Source organism: Salvelinus sp. IW2-2015, linkage group LG11, assembly GCF_002910315.2.
Source record: "Salvelinus sp. IW2-2015 linkage group LG11, ASM291031v2, whole genome shotgun sequence".
In the NCBI taxonomy this organism is placed as follows: domain Eukaryota; kingdom Metazoa; phylum Chordata; class Actinopteri; order Salmoniformes; family Salmonidae; genus Salvelinus; species Salvelinus sp. IW2-2015.
Genome location: NC_036851.1, coordinates 35,919,241 through 35,940,821, shown reverse-complemented (window position 1 = coordinate 35,940,821; position 21,581 = coordinate 35,919,241). Strand labels below are relative to the sequence as shown.

General features: G+C 41.1%; 3 protein-coding genes and 1 long non-coding RNA gene across 5 annotated transcripts in view; 2 read left to right on the top strand and 2 right to left on the bottom strand.

Annotated features, from left to right (window-relative positions):
• The window catches only part of LOC111970299 (haloacid dehalogenase-like hydrolase domain containing 3), a 354,076-nt gene that overhangs the window by 313,103 nt on the left and 19,392 nt on the right, over positions 1 to 21,581 (top strand). The window lies entirely within an intron of this gene.
• On the top strand, positions 373 to 6,733 carry LOC111970300 (uncharacterized). 2 transcript variants are annotated; one of them, XM_023996967.2, is made up of 9 exons: positions 373 to 2,798; positions 2,988 to 4,316; positions 4,665 to 4,785; positions 5,013 to 5,147; positions 5,301 to 5,382; positions 5,545 to 5,659; positions 5,795 to 5,899; positions 6,095 to 6,171; positions 6,334 to 6,733. In XM_023996967.2, exons 1-9 carry the CDS (start codon positions 969 to 971, stop codon positions 6,425 to 6,427), a joined length of 3,888 nt encoding a protein of 1,295 aa, XP_023852735.2. In that variant the 5' UTR covers positions 373 to 968; the 3' UTR covers positions 6,428 to 6,733. The 2 variants fall into 2 exon arrangements, with proteins under 2 accessions (XP_023852735.2, XP_023852734.2); XM_023996966.2 differs by having other exon boundaries at positions 373 to 4,316.
• entpd8 (ectonucleoside triphosphate diphosphohydrolase 8) lies at positions 6,857 to 16,090 on the bottom strand. Its single transcript, XM_023996968.2, has 10 exons — positions 15,908 to 16,090; positions 14,785 to 14,924; positions 14,202 to 14,319; positions 13,603 to 13,753; positions 12,999 to 13,158; positions 11,918 to 12,148; positions 11,066 to 11,332; positions 10,818 to 10,928; positions 9,123 to 9,254; positions 6,857 to 7,252 (listed from the first exon to the last, which is right to left on the bottom strand). The coding sequence occupies exons 2-10, from the start codon at positions 14,905 to 14,907 to the stop codon at positions 7,031 to 7,033; spliced, it is 1,515 nt and encodes a 504-aa protein (XP_023852736.1). The 5' UTR covers positions 14,908 to 14,924; positions 15,908 to 16,090; the 3' UTR covers positions 6,857 to 7,030.
• LOC139028343 (uncharacterized) lies at positions 19,517 to 21,256 on the bottom strand. Its single transcript, XR_011480532.1, has 3 exons — positions 20,986 to 21,256; positions 20,528 to 20,581; positions 19,517 to 19,980 (listed from the first exon to the last, which is right to left on the bottom strand). It is a non-coding gene; the product is annotated as an uncharacterized lncRNA (long non-coding RNA).

The following is a 21,581-nucleotide window of genomic DNA, read 5'->3' as shown; positions in this document are numbered from 1 at the left end:
ATATCTCTGCTAGTCAATCAACCAAACTCCATACTCGGATGAAAGCCATAACTCTTTTCCCAATTCACTCTTACTGCAGAGTGTTCAGGACCAAGGTGATAATAGCAGAACACCGACTCCAATCAGAGTCCTTCTCCAAGCAGGAGGAGAAAGATGGGGTCGACTCGTAGGCATCCTAGAGGTGTACAAAGAGAAGAGGAAGGCACAGAGGAGAAACAAGAAGGGGAAATAGAAAGCACAGAGGAGATAGAAGCACAGAGAGAGAAATGGATGCAGTGGAAGGTTCTTGCATGGAGTTTGAAATGTTGATGGAATCTAAGGATGGAGCTGGTAATGAGAAGAATGAAGGAGAAGAGAGAAATGAGGAGACTTCCTGACTGACCTCAGCTGGTCATTCAGTACTTCAAATCAAGAGGGAAGAAACATAGAGGCTGACAATATAGAAGTGAGCCATCAATTATAAAGGACTCAATGGACACAAAAGTCTTGCTTCTACGTGAAGCAGAGTTGACTCAGATTAGTCAAACTCTTCACAACCCTTACCCTGATGTTCCTACTATAGAGTCATATGACTCCTACCTGACCGATGACACACTGAACTCAAATCCTGCCATCACTGGTTTGCAACACAAAGGAACATCATTGGAGGACACTTGATGAATCAAGAGGAAACACTGACTCCCTCCAGATCCACCTCACTGCAGAGTCTCTTGGTCCAGAGGAAACAGCAGAGGTAGAATCCTACACTCCAGGGAGGAAGGGAAATGGTTCCACTCGCAGCAAGACTCATCGAGGTAGAAAAGGAGAGGAGGAAGAGAGGAGGGACAGGAGGAGGAGAAAGGAGAAGACACAGATGTTATAGGAGAGGTGGGAGATGTCATTATAACAGCAGAAATGGATTCTAGAATAGAAAGACTGAGCTTGTAGAGCTTGAGGAATTTCTAGAAAAAGTGACAGAGGAGCAGGCGATGAGAGACCCAGCGATCATAGTAGTGGAGGGAGAGGTCAACATAGTAGTAGAAGGAGAATCTGGCATCGAAAAGTCTGAGCTTGTAGAACATACAGAAAAAGTTGGAGAGGCGGAGGAGATAGAAGTAGAAGTGAAAATAGTCGCAGAGAGCGAGAGCAACCAAACTCCCTCTGACACAGCAGCACTTACAGTAGAGGCCCAAGAGTCAGGTGACATGGTTTGTATAGAGCCATATATAACATCACAATACATGGAAGACAATAATCCCTCATTAAATGACCTCACAGARTTAAATCTGTCTCAAACTGAAAACCCATATCTGCTGGAATCACCTGACACTGCAAAGAAGAGAAGGAAAAGGGGTTCTACTCGTCGGAATAAAGGTAAACAAGCAGAGACAGACTTTGGGGAGAAACAAGACGCCAAAACTGGAGACGCAGAAAAATCCCTACAACTTCAGGCGTCCATTGCAGTTGTGGAATCCTGGTCCTACAGCAACACAGAAGAGCTCCTGGGTCCAAAAGAAAGTGAAACGGACACTGAGTGTCTTTTGTTTGCTTCTAACACACTCGACCAACCGGATGACAGATGTAAAGAGGAAGTTGGTGAGGATATTGAACCTAGTAGTGAAGCTGTRGCTAGTTATAGCAGTGAATTGCTTCAAGATACTCTTGGAACCAAATCACTCTTGCATCTGCCCCTAGACCTTGCRTTGCAAGTTGTTCATGGATTCCCTGCTGAACCAATAACAGAGGAGTTGAAGAAAGAGGAAGAGAGGAGGCAGGAAAGTGAGCATGCCGAGGTGGMGTCCTCCACATTTCTCAGCTCTAGGCATTCATTAGATCAATCCCTTGAGTCAGACACTTTAACCAACACAGAAGAGTTTGAGTCATTCAATAACACAATAATCCTCCAAAGTGGAGAAGGTGAAGAGAAACTTGAACCTGTTGTAAATGAGTCAGAATTGCAAGATGATATTAACTCTACTGGTSCAGGCAATCRGGAAACATTGCACCAAAGAGATGAAGATGAGAACTTTGTTGATCTGATAGTTGAGGAAAATAWTGTACTGGCAAATATAACTCATTTTAGACAACCAGACCATGTAGAAAGCTATGAACCTGAACAAAGTGAGGATATTACCTGCTTTTTACAATCAACCCCCTCAGACAGCTCTTTGGGTCATGACAAAAGTGCTCAATCAGAATCCAGGAGAAGAAAGATGGGTTCAACTCGCAGGAATCCTAGAGGTAGACATGAGGAGGAAGAACATGGAGAGAGTAAGATGCGTAGATATCGTTACCTTTATGATGAGGGAGAAGAGGTCATATTGGGAAAAGAAGAAAAGTTGGGCATCGAAGAGACTGAGTTTGAAATATCTATGGAGCCTAAAGATAGCGCCAGTGTAKACGAGAAAGAAGGAGAGCAGATGGAAAAGGAGAATTTCCAAACAGAGRAAGACACAGAAAACATAGAAGAGACAGGAAGGAGGTTAGAGTGGGACATGGGAACAGTGGAAGGATCTGGTGTTGAAACATCGGAAGAGTCTCTGATGTTATTGGAACGGGAGCATGGAGCAGRTGAGGAGAAGAAAGGAATGGAAGAAGAAAGTCTGATTGAACCCACCCCTTTTGATMAATACATCGATTCATTTGGTATTGCARATCAATTATATAACCAAGAGAAAGGYAACATATTCACTGTAGACTCTGTCAATACAGAAACTGAGAGCAACAATGAAGCAAGCATGGCCCACATAGTTGACCCAAGAGCGCCATTCAGTGTTGGACTGGACCAATCAGGAGACACTTTACTCAGGGAGGAAGAGGTTAGTGATTTCACACTGCTTGTGAWTAATTCTGAAGTGAGCAAGAGCAGCCAAATAGCATATGACTGTGCTCTTACACTAGAGTCAGATGACACTTTCAGCACTGATCCCAAAATCTCTCCTAGTCAACTCATCCAAACTCCCTGTATGGAAATCACTAACCCMTTTCTCAACCCATTATTACCGCAGAGTATTCAGGGGAATGAGGAGGATGCAAACACTGACCCCAATACCACAGGGGGACTGGACACATCAGAGGTCATTTTACTCAGTGAAGAGGAAATGAGTGATYATGTGCCGCTTGTAAATRAAGTGAGTGTCAGTAGCCAAATKACGTGTGATGATAGAACTCTCACAACAGAGCCCTGCCAAACAGATGAGGCTTTGAGCACTGATCCCAATATCTCTGCTAGTCAACTCAACCAAACTCCATACTCGGATGAAAGCCATAACTCTTTTCCCAATTCACTCTTACTGCAGAGTGTTCAGGACCAAGGTGATAATGCAGCAAACACCGACTCCAATCAGAGTCCTTCTCCAAGCAGGAGGAGAAAGATGGGGTCGACTCGTAGGCATCCTAGAGGTGTACAAAGAGAAGAGGAAGGCACAGAGGAGAAACAAGAAGGGGAAATAGAAAGCACAGAGGAGATAGAAGACARGAGAGAAAACATGGATGCAGTGGAAGGTTCTTGCATGGAGTTTGAAATGTTGATGGAATCTAAGGATGGAGCTGGTAATGAGAAGAATGAAGGAGAAGAGAGAAATGAGGAGACTRTCCTGACTGACCTCAGCTGGTCATTCAGTACTTCAAATCAAGAGGGAAGAAACATAGAGGCTGACAATATAGAAAGTGAGAGCCAATCAATTATAAAGGAATCAATGGACACAAAACTCTTGCTTCTATGTGAATCAGATTTCGCTGAGATTAGGGAAACTCTTCACAACCCTGATGTTCCTACTCTTGAGTCCCATCTGACTGATGACACACTGATTTCAACAGATAAAGTTAGAGAGGTGGAGGAGATAGAAGTAGAAGTGAAAATAGTAATGGAGAGCCAGAGCATCCAAACTCCCTCTGACGCAGCAGCTCTTACAGTAGAGGCCCAAGAGTCAGGTGACATGGTKTKTATAGACCCTCATATCTCTGCTATTCAACTTACCCAAACAGCAGACATGGAACAATRTCTGTTAACACAAAGTAATAGCCCCAGTCTTCCTTCGAAATCATCTCTGTCTCTGAGTTCCCAATCTCGCGAGGTTGTTGGTGAATCCAAAGCTACAGGGAATAGAAGAAAGATGGGCTTTACTCATCGGACACAGGGAGGACTCCACGCAGAGGAAGAGAAGCAGGAGACAGGAGAAAATATAACAGAGGCAGAGGTCAGAGCGGAAACCATTGGAAATCCAGAAGTCAATGCTGTTTTGGAAAGATTTCAAGAGGAGCGCAGGGCTGAAGCTGTCAGTCTGGAGGACCAACAGGAGATACAGAGCACAGAGAAGGAGACAATACTCATAGAGGTACTTTGGCTTTCCTTACAAATGGCTTCACTTATTTTATTGAACTCATAGCATTCTTGACATAAACAAACATCCCCCGGCTGAGTACTTGAGGATATTTGAGTATTCAACATTTTATGATAAAGAGCTGCAGTGATGTCACAACTGAAATTGTTCATATACTGTAAGTCTGAATTCGGCCCTAACCTTTCAATATATGTAAAACATCTGATTTGTTACTTTTAAATMTTTTTACATGGTGTGTATACCAGACAGTATATAGAATATTGAACACACAACAACATTTCATTTTAAAGAGATGATCAAATCCTGTCCTTTGTGGGAGATAATGTTGTCTATTTGTCTAAGGTGGTTGCCTCAAGCACTGTTTTGAGTGGAAAAGGGTCTGAACCAGTGGCTCCAGCTCCACAGCCAGGCCCTGGGAATAAAAGAGGTCAAGAAAAGGCAGAGCGTGTGGAGAAGCCCCTGGGTAAGTATCGAATGGCAACAGTGAGGAGGTACAAGTGGGATGGAAAGGTTAGTCTTGAGTAAGTAAGCCCACCAGGCAGGAATCACCTGGAATTAACTGCTGGATATGCACTGTTGAGGCCCTTTGCTCTCCACTTGTAGCGAAAAGGAATAAGTCAAGTTATGTTTGAGTGAGATCAGAGAGGTGATATCAACTGTAATAGACCAGTCTCTTTGATCCCCCTCCAGGTACCTTCGGAAGCTCTGGCTCTAGTTCAAACCCCTACAACGTGGTGATGGTTGGAAACAGCAGTGTGGGCAAAACCTCCTTCATGAGGCGTTTCCAAAGTGGAGAGTTCTGTCTGCACCACGATGCAACCATTGGTRAGTATCATCATCCTTGTTGTATGTTTGGCATCATGCCCTTTCATGTCATGCGAAGAAATGAACACACCATGGTATTACTGTACATTACTGTGCTCATTCATGTCTGGTTTCATGTTTGTTTGTTTGTTTGTGTGCTTATCATCTGAGCAGGTATTGATACCTGTATACAGTCTGTGACAGTGGATGCAAGCCCAGTGACTCTACAGTTATGGGATACTGCAGGTCAGGAAAGGTGGGTCTCTAAACTAAGTTCATCACAATTGTTCATTATATGTAATGCATCGATACAGAATCTGTTCCTCTGTCCTAATTTGAACCCTCCTTCATGTGTGTGTTTTATTTGTTAGTATATAATTACATACATGTTATACTATTGTTACACTCTACTCCCCAGATTCCACAGCATCACCAGACAAGTGTTCCACAAAGCCCAGGGTCTAATGCTGATGTATGACATCACTTCCTCTCAGAGCTTCTGTGACATCTGCTACTGGGTCAATTGCATTCAGGTAGGGGCCATTTAAATCATGCCTTTAACATTATAATCAAATAACAACTATGTAACAACACAAACAATTGTTTGCAGGATTCACAGTTGTTCCACTGGTATCTATTGTACTGTCATAACCTTTTGTATTTTGTAGGAGGGGGCTCCAGATGATGTCATCGTTATACTCCTTGGGAACAAGAATGATTGTGCTGATCTAGAACGAGAGGTTCAGACTCATGAAGGGGAGAACCTTGCAAAGGTATGTTGACGTTACTGTAACTTTAACAGCCAGAATGTGGGCGACTGGACTGTAGGATTTACAGGTGATGTGATTATTATTTTACAGTTCTGTAGCTGGTGCTGAAATTGACAGTGGTAGCAAAGCAGGATTGAGATCATTCATAATAAATACAAATAATACTTTTATTGATGATACTTGCTCTCACTCTTAAAGGGGTACGACATGCTCTTTATGGAGTGTAGTGCTGCAACAGGTGACAATGTGACTCTGTCTATGGAAACTCTGGCAAGGTAAGACATGCCGACAGGTCTTCCAAGTACAGTAAAAGCTATTGTTTGTTTGTGTTGTTGTGTGTAGTCTGGATTTGGCTGCATATTGTCATTATCTGCATGTGGAAGAGGACTCTGTTCTGTGAATATTCAAACATTGATTTGGTGTGTTGTTGCTTCAAGGATGCTAAAGCAGCTGGGTGAGCAGACAAGACAAGAAGAGGGAAGCTTGGTGTTGCAGAAAGAACCCCCAAAGAAGAAATCAGGCTGCTGCTGATCAAGGTGGAGAAGATTGGTACATGTCATAATCTGCAGCACATACACGCACGCACATACGCACCCACGTACACACACACATGCATTTGTGCCCTATATGCCCTTATGATTGTATTTTTACTTCTAAATGTTCTATATGTAATATATCAGATTTAAATTAAAAAAACATTTGTCAATGCATGCCAAAGCATATACTGTAGTGGTAGTAATGTGACGCTTGAGATGATTCTCCCTTTTCTACTTCTTTCAAACACTGTTTGTGGGGGGGAAATATATTTATTCAATTATGAAGAGATATATATTCATACCAACACTATTTATTTACAGTAGATAGTGTCATATTACAATTTATTGTTGTGTTTCTTTTTGCTTGTAAAACATCCACCTATGCAGTTTATACAAGCCTAATAAATACATAATACATTCAATTGCCTCCATAATTCCAGTCATATTGACAGAAAATATAAAAAATTATTTCTTTAACTATTACTGTGAGTTCCAGGAGCTGCCACGCTCGTCCGATCCGTCGATCTTATTGACTCACTGCTATTATCACATTGTACCTAAACTGTATGGACTAGAAAAGACTAGAAGTCAGAGACGTTCAGAGTGTGATTGCATCGATTGTTGTGTTGCCTCGTGGGTTCCAGAGCAACAGTATGGCTAGCACCAACAGGCTGAGGAACACAGCAAACGCTATGAAGAAGACTTCTGCTGCCCACTGGCCATGCTGCACACCTGTCACCACCAGGGGGCGCTCTGAAGGGATCAGGTTGGTCAGGTTCAACATGTAGCCCAGCGTCCAGTTGATGTCTGTGTCTGCCACCTGATAGACAGTGATGTATATAAACATAAACTCAGCAAAAAAAGWAACGTCCCTTTTTCAGGACCCTGTCTTTCAAAGATAATTTGTAAAAATCCAAATAACTTCACAGWTCTTCATTGTAAAGGGTTTAAACACTGCTTGTTCAATGAAATATAAACAATTAATGAACATGCACCTGTGGAACGGTCATTAAGACACTAACAGACGGTAGGCAATTAAGGTCACAGTTATGAAAACTTAGGACACTAAACAGGCCTTTCTACTGACTCTGATAAACACCAAAAGAAAGACGCCCAGGGTCCCTGCTCATCTACATGAACGTGCCTTAGGCTTGCTGCAAGGAGGCATGAGGACTGCAGATGTGGCCAGGGCAATAAATTGCAATGTCCGTACTGTGAGACGCCTAAGACAGCGCAACAGGGTGACAGGACGGACAGCTGATCGTCCTCGCAGTGGCAGACCACGTGTTACAACACCTGCACAGGAACGGTACATCCAAACATTAATGCTTGGAGTTTGTCAGAATTTGTGGGTTTTTGTTTGTCCACCTGCCTCTTGAGGATCGACCACAAGTTCTCAATGGGATTAAGGTCTGGGGAGTTTCCTGGCCATGGACCCAAAATATCGATGTTTTGTTCCCCGAGCCACTTAGTTATCACTTTTGCCTTATGGCAAGGTGCTCCATCATGCTGGAAAAGGCATTGTTCGTCACCAAACTGTTCCTGGATGGTTGGGAGAAATTGCTCTCGGAGGATGTGTTGGTACCATTCTTTATTCATGGCTGTGTTCTTAGGCAAAATTGTGAGTGAGCCCACTCCCTTGGCTGAGAAGCAACCCCAGACATGAATGGTCTCAGGATGCTTTACTGTTGGCATGACACAGGACTGATAGTAGCGCTCACCTTGTCTTCTCCGGACAAGCTTTTTTCCGGATGCCCCAAACAATCGGAAAGGGGATTCATCAGAGAAAATGACTTTACCCCAGTCCTCAGGAGTCTAATCCCTATATCTTTTGCAGAATATCAGTCTGTCCCTGATGTTTTTCCTGGAGAGAAGTGGCTTCTTTGCTGCCCTTCTTGACACCAGGCCATCCTCCAAAAGTATTCGCCTCACTGTGCGTGCAGATGCACTCACACCTGCCTGCTGCCATTCCTGAGCAAACTCTGTACTGGTGGTGCCCCGATCCCGCAGCTGAATCAACTTTAGGAGACGGTCCTGGCGCTTGCTGGACTTTTCTAGACCTGTCTCTTATACACATCTAGATGTGTATAAGAGACAGGCAATGATGACAGCACGTGTTTCCTTGCAGGTAATCATGGTTGACAGAGGAAGAACAATGATTCCAAGCACCACCCTCCTTTTGAAGCTTGCAGTCTGTTATTCGAACTCAATCAGCATGACAGAGTGATCTCCAGCCTTGTCCTCGTCAACACTCACACCTGTGTTGACGAGAGAATCACTGACATGATGTCAGCTGGTCCTTTTGTGGCAGGGCTGAAATGCAGTGGAAATGTTTTTTTGGGGAATTAAGTTCATTTGCATGGCAAAGAGGGACTTTGCAATTAATCTGATCACTCTTCATAACATTCTGGAGTATATGCAAATTGCCATCATACAAACTGAGGCAGCAGACTTTGTGAAAATTAATATTTGTGTCATTCTCAAGACTTTTGGCCACGACTTTATATGATAGACACACAGTTTCATTAAGGCAGCACAGCTATTCACATTGACTGCCATACAAGAACATTCCTTTTTTCATGAATTCTGTGGTAAAATGTCTTTCATTCTGTGTCCTGAAGCAAAATCTTTCGAATTGGATGTTGATGTTTTACATATGTCAATACACAAGTGTATAGTTAAGCACACACCTGTCTCTGGAAGTATATATTTCCCCAGGTCTGGTTGAACTTGTAGCCGTCTAGTAGTACTGTCATTATGTAGTTTGCTGAGGCACAGTAATCACGAAGGTACTTGTCCTTTTCACTATACTCTGTCTTGAGCTGCCAAAATAATTGATATTATCATAAACAAAGTTGTAGTAACATTGGGGCCGATTCTGACCCGAGGTAAGTGGCGTAAATGGAGGTGAAAGAAACGCACACCTGTTTAGGCGAGGTGCTGGCTAGCTGAGTAAAACATATGAAAAAGAAAAAGAGAGCCACACTCTCTAGGAGCTCAGATGCAATAATTGAATAACCTAATAACCAACGTTTCGACAGACAAGCTGTCTTCATCAGTGGCGTATATGGAACATAATTCCCTTTTTATCCCTTTTTTTTCTCTCTATGTGTATTCTGACCTTGAATTTAAGCGTGAGAATAGCATGCTATTCACCCACTATTTGTTGGGGGTGGCGATCGAATAAATGAAGGTGTGTAGACAGATATGCTGTATTCTGACCTTGACTTATTTCCCTAATAATTCCATCACCTTTACGTGTGAGGAAACCATGAATAACGTGGAGTCTACCTACCGATCCCAAGTTGAAAAAGCATAAAATTTATTTTTCAGATAGAAATAACACCATTCTCCATGCACTGTAATTTACAACTGGATAAGAGCTACAGTAGGTAAATGATTAATCCGTTTGGATAAATGCATTGTAAATATATATGACACTTGTTTTAGATCTATTAATGTTTATGAAATGCTGTGCCATTATGCAGTATTTAAATTACAAGGCTTTTTTGCTTGCAGAGATGGGCACTCTCAAATGTTTTAATTACAGGCTACCTTAACATTCTCTGTCTCCTATTTCTATCAAACCACCGTTTCTATCAAACCACCGATTCAAATTCTATGTACACTAATCTTCTAACATTGCCATGTGTTGAAGAACTGAATGTGGCAATTTTCTGAATGAATCAAACCACCTTTATCTTTCTGTATCTCCAAACCTGTTTTTATGATTAAAAAWTACTTTCCTAAACCTAAATAATCTACAAGATGAGAGTATTTTTTTTATCTATAAATTGGGGCTGAAACGTAGACAAATATGCACATATTTATATGGATTTCTTTCAATGATCCCTAATATTCTGAACACATTCTCTCGATATGTTCTGTATATTTTCTGTTGACAAAAGTTTAACTAGAAGGCACACTGTATTTAAAGGGATGGCTTAAGATAAATGTACTGAAAAATCCACGAGAAAATCTGTTGGACAACAAGTGGGAGTGTTTTCAGCGGTTGAATGAATGTATTCAGAGCGTGCGAGGTAGGCACACCTGCAGAATGTGTTACGTGACTAAATAAGGTAACTCTGAATACCAAATACTGAGAAGTGCGTAGGAAAGTTTGCCCCCCCCCCCCCNCCCCCCGCCTATGGACATCATTACCCCATTATCGAATTAATCTCTCATCTAAAAAGAAAGGCGTGCTTATGAAAGGCAAAAATTCCAAAGTCTGAATCGGCCCCATTATGAATAAGGTTATTATGAGATATACTATAGTTTATGTTTAGCATCTGATTGAGTATGAATTTATGAATCTGTATACCGGTATACAGTTTTAGGAAGTGTACTGGTAATGTGAAAGGTCAGCAGAGGTCTCTATATCTCACCGAGTCCCAGGTCCTTTTACAGAAAGTGTCTATAGTTGTGGTAGCCTGAGACAGAGAGGACTGAGGAGCCAGACCAAGGAAGTCAAAGGTGTAATAGTATGTTGAGAAAGCCTAGGGAGAAGGAACAGTATGATGGTGACAATATATACTGTACATAGTTCAGACACCTTTCAAATTGGAGTGTTTGATTGAGCCTGCCTGGAGTGCCAGTTAAGTGGCCTTTGCGTAGATATGGGATGAATACTCACAAAGAAGTCGCCACTGACTGGGGGCTGGTATACCCCGTTGAAGCCACAGTCAGGAGCCAGGGAGCAGGCAGTCAGGTTCATGATGTTCTTCATCTGGTTGAGACACTGCAGTGGCTCACTGGTCCCTGTGAAGATGACCTCTGAGGCCGGGTCAAAGGTCACAGGTCTGGCAACGCAGGGGGAGTCATAGAGGTCACCCAGAGTCAGGGTTAGGTTGTAGCCCAGGTGGTAGCAGGGGTGCTTGACTGGGCGGGTAGACCCACTCATCTGAGAGAGGAGGAAGTTTGCTTGAATCAAAAGAAAACCAGCCCTTTAAACAGCCATAAAATGCTTCTGACTCAACTGAGAAGCATTCAGTCAAACAGATTTGGGGTAATTAGATTGGCCCAAAGATATTTATGATTTGCTTTAAAGCTGGAATCCATAGCCGGTGAAACTGCCACGTCTGTTTGCGATATTACAACAACAAAGTGGCTACTTTAAACACCGAACATTGTTTTTCACCTCGGACATCATTGCACGTGCAATAAAACAGCAGAGTATGTACTATGATTATTTTTACCACGATGCAGGATGCTCCTCTGACCCGTTACAATTTTTTAAAATCTAAAAACAATAATAAATGCACCTGAGGCATCCAGTGGCGCTGTTTCAATTTATGCAGATCTTAGCTTTAAAGAAAGCCTGGGTAAGGCCAAAACACTACTGCCTGTTTACACATTTCTATTCCTGAAAACTGGTTTTATATCTACATGTAGGGTGAGTTTACCTGGCATTTTTACAGTACCCAAAACCATTCTGCAATTTCTTTGAGTCATATCTAACAGGTGACCAGACAACTACTTACAGTACCTTCAGTAGATGAACCCGTAGCTGCCTCATGGCCTGTTCCTTTCCATAGCACAGGTAGCTGTGTGTGTACACCTCATATTGGTAACCATAGAGCTTTGGTCCCAGGGCGGAGGCAGGGTCCTGTACAGGCTGGCCGGGGGTAAAGGCTATCTGGGTAGAAGAGCCTCCCATGTCCAGGGCGCCCCAGATCTTCCTTCCTTTAGGGCTTACCCATTCTCCCTCAAAGGTGTGCTGCTCAGGAGAAGTACAAATACTGTATGTTAGCTATAATGTTAAACTGCAAAGACCTGCAATTCACCATTATAACAAGCTATTACAGTGGTTATAAATGGTACTACTACTGTATATCCACAAACCTCTGATAATTTTGCCTAAACAAGGTTGACACCATTCGGGCTGTCTCTTATACACATCTAGATGTGTATAAGAGACAGGCCTTGTCCTCGTCAACACTCACACCTGTGTGTGTGTGTGTGTGTGTGTGTGTGTGTGTGTGTGTGTGGTTGTGTTGTGGTGTGTGTGGTGTGTGTGTGTGGCGTTCCCTATATTTGTATTCATATTTATTATGGATCCCCATTGAAGCCAAAACAGCAGCAACTCTTCCTGGGGTCCAGCAAAATTAAGGCAGTTTAATGTTAATGTTAAAAACATTACAATACAGTCACAGATTTCACAACACACTGTGTGCCCTAAGGACCCTACTATACCACTACCACATATCTACAGTACTAAATCCATGTGTATGTATAGTGCGTATGTTATCGTGTATGTGTGTGTGTGTGTGTGTATGCATGTGTCTGTGCCAATGTTTGTGTTGCTTCACAGTCCCTGCTGTTCCATAAGGTGTTTTTTTWAATCTAATTTTACTGCTTGCATCAGTTACTTGATGTGGAATAGAGTTCCATGTAGTCATGGCTCTATGTGGTACTGTGTGCCTCCCATAGTCTGTTCTGGACTTGTGGACTGTGAAGAGACCTCTTGTGGCATGTCTTGTGGGGTATGTATGGGTGTCCAAGCTRTGTGCAAGTAGTTTAGACAGACAGCTTGGTGCATTCAACATGTCAATACCTCTCATACACACCTTGATGAAACTCTCTTGTAGATAGTTGATGGTGATCCATCCGTAAGCCCCTTCCTCCATCCCAGATAGGATCCGTGCCCCCCGGAAGTCAAAGGGATACCCCTGGATCACCTTGGTTACCTGCTCCAACACCTGATAAGACTGGGTGTGATTCTGTAGCCTGAGGAGAGGAAAATATTCAGCCACTCTTACCGGACAATGGAAGTAGATTTCATAAATGCTACTTTATTATTAAAACCATGTTCTGCAGCCTGAAAGAGTATACATCACCCAGTCATAATGTACAGGAGGTTAAATACACTCAGAAAAAAGGGTTCCAAAAGCTTTGTGGTTCCAGGTAGAGCCCTCTGTGGAAAGGGTTTTACATGGAACTCAAAAGGGATCTTCCTGGAACCTAAAGGGTTCTTCAAAAAGGGTCTCCTATGGGGACAGCCGAAGAACCGTTATAGGTTCTAGATAGCACCTTTTTATTCTTAGAGTGTAGTCACCACATAGATTAGTGGGAGGTTTTCCTTGCACATTCATTCATAAAGTCGTAGTTTTGGGATGAGGTAAATTAAAATGATTACACCTATCAAGATAACACAGTGCAGTCTTGACTTACTGCAAGAGTCGCATGCCAGCGGTAGCACCAAGGTACACAGGAGTTTCCCTCCGCTGGTTTGCAGGGACGGCTGCCAGTGCACTTTCCAGGCACTTCCTCAGACTGAGCCCTGCACCAGGTGGGTCCTGGGCATAGCTAGAGATGCCATCTCCTACGGACAAGCAGGGGACAGGGGTGTGAGTCATTGGTATATTTTTTTATGTGACAACCATTACTGGGTGGTATATTATGATTTGTCTTGGCCCTTGCGATCAAGCTGCAATGAAAATAGGTGTAAGATGACTTACGGGCATATTCTAACTTCTACCTTCTTGGGGCAAATCCTAACTACTCTCCCATTGACATCAATTTTGGTTGACAAATTCCGGTAACTTTCCCAAAATCCCAGATGAGGAACTCCAGGTTGGAGGCTGCCCCTGCAGCTTATTCCCTCCACATTCCAAAACCTGGGAATTTTGGCAAAGTTACTGGAATTTTGAAACCTTAACGTCATTGCATGACTAAGTGAAGATTCGCCTTACGTAGAAGTTAGTATTCACCCCTAAGAGATCAAATAATAGAGTAGTAATAATGGTTCACTGACAGCACTCAGCACTGACCGTCAACATCACAGACCAGCATCTGTGACACCACCCCAGTGTTGTTTTCTTTGTTGCCAGGCCAACGGTACATATAGAGAGAAGTGTGTGTGGATCCAGCATCGAACACCATCCCATACTGAAGGACACACAGAGACAGAGAAGTCAAATACCAACAGAGAGAGGGAGAGAGAGAGAAACTAAGAGTAACTTTGTCCTTACTGGGACAATCTAATAAATATACATTTTTGATAACGTCCCATATTAATGTTGGGACATTTTTGAGTACCTACTGTCCCATATTATTGTTGAATATTGTCCCATATTGGGAGCTTGACAGGGGCCCTGTTGCATCCTGTGAGGTATGTGCTTTGTGAAGTAACATTGATGTCTGGGAAATGATAAAGGAAATGTGATATCCAAACGGGTCAAAGGTGGAATTAAGAGGGAACGCGTTGGAACGGCATTCCCAAAGTTAAATGATTTCAACATGAAAAACGTAGATTTTTAAGGTGCATTTTGGGATTTTACATGGGTGAGTTCCCAGAGTGAATTTTCCCCAATTACTGTAGTTACAACCCAGGTAACAGTTTTTCTTCATCACCTGCATGCGATGGGGGAGATCCACCAAGTGGTGCTGAACTAATGTGAGGATTAGAGCGATGATGCCCACGCATCCCATCACTACCACGACTGCAGCCAGCACAACCTGTTTCACCATTGACATCTTAATTCCAAACACACCTGTAAGCCCACTCTCCCGGGGACACACACACACAGACACACACAGACACACACACACACACACACACACACACAGACACACACACACACACACAGTAAATTACACTTTGGTCTTCTTTTATGCCACCATCGCGAAAGATAACATCTGTTTTACCAGTGACATCTTCATTCCAAACACACGTAAGCCCACTCTCCCGGATAAACATACACACACATGGCAAATTTGTTGAGAACTAATCAACTGTCTCTCTAAAATCAATCCTTTGATTATAAAAAACAAATTACACAGGAGTTTTTTTCATGTCATCAGTGAAATATTACATTGTCATCGATCTTCATTCATAAATATAACATTATTTATAACATTATAACAGTACTTGTGACAGTTCATTTATTTCTATAAATAGGCACAATGTACACAGTCTATCCCAAAATAATGTATATCTTATCTGATGTATCTGCTTTATTTTATCAGATTCTTATCAGACTCGTTACAGAGTTGGCAAGGACATCATTTTATATATATATATATATTCTGATTCAGATTTTACCACAGCAATTGTGAGTTTAATGTATTTATGCCACTTGTCTCCTATGCCACTGTCTCCTCTTCTCCAAAGGTGTAAAGAACTGACAAAGACTATTGTACATTGTGTGATCTTAAAATGCTGTCTGTACATCCAAAATGTACATATCGCTTAACAGTATAGTTTTGTCTTGGTTTACTGCATAGTGCTATTATAAAGATGTTAACTGCATAGTGCTATTATAAAGATGTTAACATGAGAGCATTATGCCTAACGTATTGAACAGATAATGCTTCCTTTGAAATAACCATGAAAGACAAATAGGAGCAGTGACTGACTAGTAGTCAACCATTAACAGAGAAAGCCCCTGAACTCTTCTATTAAAACATGAGATGACAACAGGAGTTTTCCACTTGATCCTCCATGGTCCAACATGGTCAAAACAACTGGACTTACCGTCACAGAAGTTTCTTCTCTGTGATCTCTTCTCCCTGACCCCCAGGTCAAATTAGAAACAGATGCGTTACCTTAGAAATGTTTCGCAAGATCTTACACTGACCAGAGTACAAGCGTTCTCCGCCTTTCTCTTGTGCTCTCACTGACTATCACTTACGCACTCTCTCTGTCTCTCTCTCTCTCACTCACCCTCTCTCTCGTTCTCTCACTCTTTCCCTCCCTACCTCACGTATCTCAAATAAACTCACACTCTCTCTCTTCCTCCCAAGATCTGATGCACTGTACAATTTGTAATCTTTCTTCCTCAAGTGGTAGGCTGAAATGTAATGTTAGAGCCCTCACAACTACTCACGAATTTGATTACATTGAATATGTGGACATTTGAAGTATGTGATGTCTCATGTTTGACGTAATGCTGACAATGCTGCCTTTGAAATAACCATGAAAGACAAATGTTTGAGCGTTCAACACTTATTGACTTTGCACTTGCATACAGGGCAGGACAGTGTTTACAAGAATCTGTCTCTTATCTTTACTGAAACCACTAACAAGAAACTGTCTCTTATCTTTACTGAAACCACTAAAACCAAGCCCTACCCTCAGGGTCAATACATTACTCAATAGAGCCCCACAGTGGAGGTGTCATAATACCCATAAAACCTATCGGTCAAACAGGGAAAAGGTTCCAATCGTTTTTCCACCATTAATTTCCCCCCATAGCTAATTTATGAAACACTTAAAATAAGGGCTGTGTTTTGTGTAGGCTTACCCTGGCGTGACGTTTTGATAACCATGTAAATCTCTCTCGGACAAGGTGACTTTTATCAATATATTTGCCTCTATTTACTCTCAAATTCGAAAATGCTAATTAGCATTAAAGTAGACATTATGCAAGACTACAAATCCCTGCAAGCTCCAAAGTAGACATCATGCAAGACTACAAATCCCTGCAAGCTCTTGCACGTCATCTCTAGCTGACACGTTTGCTAACAGGTMATGTGTCAACTTAAAACTTGCACAAGAAAGTTCACAGAATTGTGAATTTAAAGAAATGTAGCTAGTTTATTAATTACAACATTTTGCTAATATGATTTAGTTAATCCAGAGATTCTTACCTTTGCCGCAAGTCATCAGACTCATCCAGATCATCATGGCATTTGTAGTTCTTCACATTAGCAGCTAATTAGCATTTCATTTTTGGGTGGTAAATACAGGCGAATATATTGATAAAAGTCACTTTGTCCTAGAGGTATTTACACTGTTATCAAAACGTCACGCCAGGGTAGGCCTACATGAAACACAGCCCTTATTTTAAGTGTTTCTAAAATCCCTTATTTGAAAAATGAATGGTGGAAAAACTATTGGAACCATTTCCTTGTTTGACSGCTAAGTTTTATAGGTATTATGACTCATACTGTGGTACTCTATAACTCAATAACTAACTCAAATAATTGTTTACATGCACTATAAAGGGGTTACTGTGAATTTGGAAAGTAAAATTCTGTATTTCATATTACACAACACTTACTGTAATATAAATATGGTATTGAAGCAAGTATTGTGTAAAGAGACACAGTACAATCCTAAAAATGTACTGTATTATACTGTAAAAAAAAAGTAAATGCTACCGTAATCAGAATGAATGAATGAAATTCATTGCAGGGTGGGGTTTGTATTTCAGATTATTTTACTGTAATTACAAGGGATTGGTGCCAGCATGTTGGCTGCTAGGTAAAGTGTTTACACATTACAGAATATTTATCAATATTTGGTGGCACTTCTAGGGGCCTTAACAAAGGATTCCAAACTGGCAGCGACTACAGGGCAAATTTGACCAAAACGACATGGCAAAATGCTCAACCATATAAGGTTTAAAGGGATACTTCTGGATTTTATAAAATCTACTTCCCCAGAGTCAGATTAAGTTATCGATACCTTTTGTAGTTTCGCGAGCCAATGCTAATTGACATTAGCACAATGACTGGACATATATAGACCAGTTGCGAATTTGGCTTCCCTAAAATGGGAAGCCTGGGGAAGTTCCATGGCAGAAGTCAGCTATAGAGGGGTTGGAACCTGGTGTAAATCAGTGACGCCTTGCAACACATCAAACCAATCAAGTGCCTTGCTTGGAAGGAGCTCCAAAGATGCTCACCAGATTAGTGCCATAGGAGCAACACTGAGGATTAAAATGTCAACAAAACAAGCACAGGTGACAAAACATTTTAGAACGTTTGGGTTTTCAGAGCATTTCTCTGTTATTTCCAGATGAGCTAAACATGCAGCAAGGGGAGAGAAATGGTCTACAAAGCTGGCCATATCAATATTTTTATGTTGATGTTTCTGAAATGATATTTGGCTGTAAAGGCTAGCATGAGGGACAAGTATCTAGCCACAATGAGGTTTGTTTAGAGAAAAGTCAGCTAACCTTGTAAGCTATCTAGGCATAATTAACTAGCTAGCTACTAGCTAGTTTAAATCCTCTCACGACTATGAAGCCAACATTTAATTTTACCTAAAATGTTAGCTGTGTTAGCCACACAAGCTTATCCAGAGTCAGTGATACATGAAGCAGCCATGTACTATTAGTGGGAGGTTTTCTATCTATGGGAACTGCAATAATTTTGCTAGAAACATTGCTAAAATAAAGGAAATAAAATAAAATATACCTCATAAAATGTCACCTGTAATGCTCATCTCCTGTAGCCTAATTCTCCTTATTTTCGTACTGTACCTCGATAACACAGCTTGGATTTACACTAAACAATTTTATATGTCAGCACTTATAAGGCATGTACAAAATCTAGTATATGGTTTGCCTCATATACATTGTCTACTGGTATCATTTTAAATTGAGAAAATACACTGAGTATACCAAACATTACGAACACCATCCTAATATTGAGTTTTCAATACCCCTTTCAAAGGTGCTTACATTTTTTCTTTCCCATTCATGCTCTGAATGGCACACATACACAATCCATGTCTCAATTGTCTCAAGCCTTAAAAATCCTTCTTGAGTTTCTTGAGTCTGTTACAGTCTCCTCCCCTTCATCTACGCTGATTGAAGTGGATTTAACAAGTGACGTCAATAAGGGATCATATCTTTCACCTCGATTTACCTGGTCAGTTTATGTCATGGAAAGAGCAGGTGTTCTTAATATTTGTATACTCAGTGTATAGCTCAACATGTAAACAATGTGTGAGTTTAGCTATTCTCTGCTTCAGATGACAGATGCCCATAAGCCCAGTAATGCCATCATACTGTAGGCCTATGGCTGCATTGGTGATGCATGCCATATGATRAGCTGCTAAATGGATTCACATAGCTGATATGAGAGAAAGTGACAATCAAATAAAAGAGATTTGAGATCTTACAAATAGACAAAAAGGAAATGTTCATTTGAGAATACAACACATAAACACAGACACATTATAGACAGAACCCCCTCCCCTATTTATTGCAGATTGTGATATGTGATTAATCAACAGACACTGGTTCATTTTGAATAATAGTTTAACAATTAAAACAAGTTTAAACACTTTACTTCAAAGAATCAACACTTCATCACTTCAAAACATACAAATAAGCTAAGTCGTATGTAAAGATTAGACATCTTAGTCTCAACAACAATAGATAATTAAGTGGTAACAAGTAGGCTATAATTACTGAAGCATAATTTCAAGTGAACAAAAATAATCCATACCAGTGGTGGCCAACCTTGCTCCACTGATCCCTGATCTACTAGGTGAGCCGACTTCTTTTCCAGCCCAGCAAAAGCACACTTGATTATCAACTCATTAAATTTCATAAGTTAAATCAGCTGTGTTATTGCTGGGCTGAAACAGAACCCTGCACACCCGGCAGACCACCAGCAGGGTTGCCCTGCTCCAATTGTAATAGGTTTATACATTGTGTGTGATGTTTAACTATATTTTTGTATACAACATTTGCTAACATAGGTAGGCCTACACATATAACCCATGGCATATAGGATATACCCTTAGTCTCTTGGGACATTCATTGGGACCTCTCTCTTCATCTGCAAAAGTGCCTTCACAACTTTCCATTTCTAAGGACAGAAAACATCACAAAGAAACAGGCTTCATTATACACAAATTAGAGAGCACTCTATTTTATGTTGCTATTATCTCTGTCCTCATAGGGGCTGAAACTGGAGAATCTTTACGTAATGTCCTCCCACAAAATTACCTGCCCTATCCAGTAGCCTACACTCTCCCTTTAGTGACAGATGGAGCTGCAATTTCACCCAATTTTCCATGGCTGTTACCTACAAATGCATTTGGAGACTGTTTTTAATTTACAATAATTACATCAAGATAGCTAGCTAATAGGAAGTGTTAGCACTTTTTTTCTAAGAGTGTAGCTTTTATTCAGCTGTCCCCATAGCAGTACCCTTTGAAAAAAACTTTTTGGTTTCATGAAGAACCCTTTCCACAGAAGGTTCCAAAAGGGTTCTACCTGAAACCAAAAATGGTTCTACCTGGAACCAAAAATGGTTATCCTATGGGGACAGATGAAGAACCTTTTTGGAACCCTTTTTCTAAGAGTGTAGCTTGATGACATTTTATTTTTTATTTTTTTAAATTGTATTTCACCTTTATTTAACCAGGTAGGAGAGTTGAGAACAAGTTCTCATTTACAACTGCGACCTGGCCAAGATAAAGCAAAGCAGTGTGACACAAACACAGAGTTACACATGGAATAAACAAATGTACAGTCAATAACACAATATAAAAAAATCTATATACAGTGTGTGCAAATTAGGTAAGATTAGGGAGGTAAAAGCAATAAATAGGCCATAGTGGCGAAGTAATTACAATTTAGCAATTAAACACTGGAGTGATAGATGTGCAGAAGATGAATGTGCAAGTGGAGATACTGGGGTGCAAAGGAGCAAAACAATGAATAACAATTTAATTCACTTAGCTAAACAGTGTGTACAGTTAGCTAGCTAGCTGGCTAGCTAGCAGCTAATTTTAGTTAGCCAACAAAGTGACCTACAGCTATCTAATAATATATTGTCTTTTAACATTTTTAAAATGTATTTATTTACCTGAATAGTTTTTCCCACTGCCTCTGTTTTTTGTGTCCTTACAAAAACAAAATAGTGGTCAATCTTCACAATATTTTCAGGGTTTGCGAAGCGCAGCCAGCAGCCATGTGGAGACAAGGTAAAAAGTGTTTGTCATCAGAGCGGTTTAGAACGTGTTGTGACGTTTGACTTTACCAGCGTATATCACTTTCAATAAATATCAATCACAGACTGTTGGCCACACTTGATAACTAGCACTTGAAAACGAGCATAGGCAACAACTACCTGGAAGGAAAACAGTGACAAACATAACACACAGCACCCCTTCTATGGGCCTGTAGGGGCAGGGTTTCTTGAAATGTAGCATCCAATCAAAATCTTGGTCCACATTGGTCCAGTGGACCATTCAACCCGTTTTTGCAGTACAAAGTTTCCCAGACTTCCAAGTGAGGCGTGAGAACGATGTGATTTTGGAGGTATGACAAAGCGAGACTAGTACATCAATGGTAACAGCTATTGTGCTAACGATAGTTCATCTGACTCTGGGGAAATAGATAAAGGGCTTCCCTTTACAGTAAGTATCCATTTACAGTAAGACTTGCTGTCACTAATCTGTC